Source organism: Cyprinodon variegatus, unplaced genomic scaffold, assembly GCF_000732505.1.
Source record: "Cyprinodon variegatus isolate N-32 unplaced genomic scaffold, C_variegatus-1.0 Scaffold232, whole genome shotgun sequence".
Lineage (NCBI taxonomy): Eukaryota > Metazoa > Chordata > Actinopteri > Cyprinodontiformes > Cyprinodontidae > Cyprinodon > Cyprinodon variegatus.
Genome location: NW_015150685.1, coordinates 1,006,396 through 1,011,017, shown reverse-complemented (window position 1 = coordinate 1,011,017; position 4,622 = coordinate 1,006,396). Strand labels below are relative to the sequence as shown.

The window sequence follows — 4,622 nt, the reverse complement described above, 5'->3', positions numbered from 1 at the left end:
GTTTGTTTTCAGCAAATAAAAACCAACAGTGTGAAAATGAGTTCAATATTCAGAAAGTTGAAGTTGATTAAAATTGATTCTGTTCCTGCTCAACAAATTACACTGAACTGAGCTGTCGACCGCCCCAAGATGGCGCCACCAAATCATGTCATCGCCACTGATCTCAGCTGACAGCCTAAAAAAAAAGTGAAACCACCGCCCGCCATATTAGTACTCCTCAATCCCATGGAGAAATGCAGTCAAAATGCCTACCTGTGTAGCATTTGGCTGCAAAAACAAGCAGTTTTCTGGCTGTGTGAAGACGTTCCACAGCTAATTTAGAGTCAGTGGATGTACTAACCAATAAATCCATGTATATGCCAATGAATCCTACAGTATAGTATGTAGCGTAACATTAGTCTGGCAATTTCAGACTGACTCAAGGATATTGACTTAGTTGAGTTAGTCATTGACATTGTGTCTAATGTTATAAAATAGAAAGTAATTGGAAAGGAATTCCCTGTGAAATATCAATGTAATTCTTTATTGCGCGGATTATGCCGTTGTTTTTGTAGTGTTTGTTGTATTTCTCATTTGAAAGAGTCATGAAATATATTGCATGTTATATTGATGAGGGAAAAAAAGAATCAAACATTTTAAAGGCAAATGCACAGAAACAGTATAACTATATATGGCATCGTGCATGCATAGTTTGCAAATAGGAAAATACTACAGCATTAACAGATAATTACTTCTAATTCAGTGTTGATGTAAAATTTTGAAATTATATGTAATATGTTATAACAACAACGTCATCAACATGTATATTACATGTACACCATCAATTTAGCACTCTATGCACATCTGTATTATTATGCTCCAATAACACATTAATTTTATTATGATGGATTTTTACAACATTTTATATTACATGATTTATAGACATCATTGGCTTCATAATGCAAAGTGATGTGCCTACTCTTTTTATCATAAGTTAAAGTAATCTACTGATGCTATGAAACAGCCAGTGTGTGTCAAAGTGATGAATTTATCTGTATTTAAAAAGTCTTAAGCCCCCCTGAAAATGAGAACATCGTTGTTTACATTTTGACTGGTCTAACGAGGGAGTAGCAATATGGCGGCCTGTGGCTCCAGTTCAACCCCGTACTGCCAACGGGCAATCAGCAATCCAGTGAATAAATAGAGATCAGCGGTTATAGGCGAAAGCGATCGGGGTCTACTCTTATATTATGTCTATGTTTGGGAGCGCTCCGGTTCAGCACTCTTTTCCATAGGTAGACGCCTCATTGGACGCTCGCCGACGTACCTAGAGGGCGGCCATCTTGGACCGGACCACAGTTTAGACAGCTGCTGTCAGAATGAATAGGAGGGGCCTTAGATCTAATTTTAATCACGGGTCAGAGATGATATCACAATAATCTCTTACATGTCACGTCCCCTAAACTATCTGCAATAAAATAATGAAGAAAAAATCAGCTGGAGTCTGTCAGTATTTGGAAAGTCTTGGAAGTGATGCTCCAGTTGGTAAAAGCAAACACAGCTCTGGATAGTGGCCTCACTGACACGTACAAACGCTTCTAGCTGCATCTTCAAACATCTGCGGTCAGAATCATCTGGAAGAAGAAAACATTTTTTTCTAATATGTTTTTTTTTCTAATATTTTTTTTGCTGCTGTAAAAAACAGAATTTCCTCATTTGGGACAATAAAGGGATTTTCAATTCAATTCAATTCAATTTTATTCTATTCTACTCTAAACCTCCCAGAAGCTCCTCAGAGGTTCTCTATTAGAGGAGTTAACAGAATAAGGTCGTTTTAATGAGTAGTGACCTCAACCTTTGAAGGAAGGAAGGAAGGATCATTTTTACATTTATTAATCACCATGAAAATCAACCCAGAATTGTTTGGCTCATTTTTTTTTAATCTCCCCTCCCCTCCAGTTAGTGTAGATTTGCATGCCTTCCTAAGTCTGTAACCCTCTATGCAAAGCATCCCCACCCAGAAACATTCAAATGTTTCACTGACTCTTAACCAAAGACCTTCACTTGGAACAAAACATGAGGGATTTTTTAGAAAAGCTAACTTTGTCCCGAAGCGTAGCAACCTCTCACACCCCACCTTCCTACAGAGATACTGCTTTTTCTAAGAAACAACAGAAGATCTGATCAAATCTTGACTTTGAAGTGTAGATAAAATTATTTTTTTGGAGAAGTTGGAGGTTTAGAAAGAGGAGAAGCTTCAGCGTCTCTAAAGAAGCCTTTTAGGATCAGTTGCTCCAGTCGGTATCAGGAACCAATTCTTTCACAAACTGATACACCACCGTCTGCATTCGATATACCAATGATTTATTAGGATATAAACTATCAACAGGTCATCTCCATAACCACAGTTTCCTATTTTAAATTCCGGTGTTTTCCAGGAAATGTTTCCAACCTCCGTGCTGCAGTCACCAAAGCTGCCAGAGTCAGACATCCGAGTATAAAGTCTTCCCTCCGGGGTCCTCCCAGGTCACGCACGGCCGCGGTCTGTGAGCCATCCTGGTCACGTCCAGTTCAGGTTTGCTGTAGTACCACTTGTTGAGCAGCTGGTCCATCTGCTCCTGCTTGGTTATCCCATGGAGTCTGTCCTCTTCGTCCTCCCAGCTCTCGCTGGCCTTGGTGATGAAGGGTGGATGTGGCAGATGAAGAATGGAGTCTTCTGTCATGTCCTCAAAGAACTGGACCACACATTTGCGGGCAAAGTCCCTGGCATGGAGGACACAGGTTTCATCAAAAAGCTTCTGCTCCACATCCAGGTAGTTGCTCCAGTACCGTGTCTGCAGGAAAGCGGCGTGGTCATCAAAGCAGGGCTTGATGAGGCGTCCCAGTGCTCCTACTACGATAAGGAACAGGAGGATGGACCAGCCTACTGCCTGGAGATCAGAGCAGGAGACACAAGCTGTTAGTCTTCAAACAGACCCAGGGACGCATCACCAACCTGCTACATAAGCATCTGGAAGATCCCCAAGTCTATGCACGCCTTTTGTTCATTGATTCTAGTTCTGCTTTTGACTCATTACCGTCTCATCTGTTCTTACAGAAAATGGGCCAGGTGAATGTTAAACTGTTTTCTTTCTTAACAAATGATGCTTTTTTATGTTGTCCCCAAAGTCACTAGATTTGGCGCTAGGCGCTTTTTTGGAATCAAAGTGCTAGAGGGGTCTGAAAAGTTGCTAAATATAGCGACTAAAGCGCTAAATTTGCAACACTGCTCTTTGGCCCGTTTGTTTTCAAATGGTTTGCCGCTGTCTGTTTGGATCTTTCTGAACATGTGCAGCAAATGGACTGATCCAATATGGTGGAAACTGAAGGGGGGCTGAGACACACTTAATACGGTATATAAGCATTCTGATGGCATTTTTGCAAAAGGATTTCTATTAAACACATAATTAATGTGAACAAATAAGGAATAGTTGTATTAACCATACATGTATACAGAGTTTTATGGGGCCTCCAGGAACCTGGGGCCCTAGGCAACTGCCTAGTATTGCCTATTGGTAAATCCCACCCTTAGCCACATCCACCCTGCCTATCTACCCACTCTACCGGCACCTTTCTGGATCTCATCTCTAAACACCTGTTGGTGTGTACTCTCTGCTTTAAACACTCGGAATGTGTAGGATAGAGGGAACAGCAAAGACAGGAAATCCTTAAAAGGTAAAACTGTTCCCCTGCACCATAAATGCATCAGTGGTCCTACAGGAGCCATAGCTACACCTGTTGGACTAGGGGTGGAAGGTTCTGGTTCCTTAGGGCCACTATCTTGCAGCTTTTAGGTACCCCCTTAGTCCAACACACATTAAACAAGTAATTAGATGAATAAGAGGACTGCAGAAACAGACAGCATCCTGAGGAGGTTGACTAAGGTCAAACCTAGAGGCTGCAGAGTAGCAGCCCTCAGGAGCCGGAATTGGCAACCCCTGTGTTGGACTGAGGGTTAGCGTACCTGAGAGTAGCATCGCACATATCTGGAGACGGCTTTACGGAAGGAGCTGTTCCTAAAGATGACATCCTCCTTGCAGGGCACCTTGGCCATGATTTTAATCACATCCAGGCCCGTGTTGTTGGGGACACCTGAGGACACACAGGGCATTAGAAAAGAACCAGGGCCTGCTGCCTGCATGAAGCGTTATTCCGAGCTCAGGTTTACCTGAGAAAAGCCCAGGGTCTACAGTGACGCTGAAAGCACAGATGAAAATCTTCCCATCTAACAAAGTGACCAGAATCCAGACCATGGGAGCGAGGAGCGCCCGCTGGAGCATGGCGGAGAAGAGGTACCTGTAAGGAGACAAAGGGTGTACACTTGGGTCAGGAGTCGTCATCCTGCAGAGGTGGCGCTGCTCCATCCTGATCAACCCGTCACTCATTTACTGATTCGACATCAGATCAAAAACCAGGGTCTACTGGTTTCCGTTCAGATGACGGGCCTTCCATTATTAGAACCTGTTTAGAAAATCTGCCAACAACAGGATTAGTACTGAAGGAGCTGTCATGATTTGGGCTCTGATGGCTGGCTTGATTGCTAATTTCATTCACCTGTCTAGCTCTGCCCTGTTCCTCATCACTGCTCAACTGATCCCCAGCTC

General features: G+C 42.8%; 1 protein-coding gene across 1 annotated transcript in view; it reads right to left on the bottom strand.

Annotated features, from left to right (window-relative positions):
- Nucleotides 1–1,905: 1,905 nt before the first annotated feature.
- The window catches only part of calhm3 (calcium homeostasis modulator 3), a 6,895-nt gene continuing 4,178 nt past the window's right edge, over nucleotides 1,906–4,622 (bottom strand). Inside the window, exons 2-4 of the mRNA XM_015381374.1 lie at nucleotides 4,187–4,314; nucleotides 3,983–4,110; nucleotides 1,906–2,909 (exon numbers count right to left, since the gene is read on the bottom strand). Of these exons, the coding sequence (XP_015236860.1) occupies nucleotides 2,463–2,909; nucleotides 3,983–4,110; nucleotides 4,187–4,314 (703 nt within the window). The 3' untranslated portion in view covers nucleotides 1,906–2,462. The remainder of the gene's footprint in view (nucleotides 2,910–3,982; nucleotides 4,111–4,186; nucleotides 4,315–4,622) is intronic.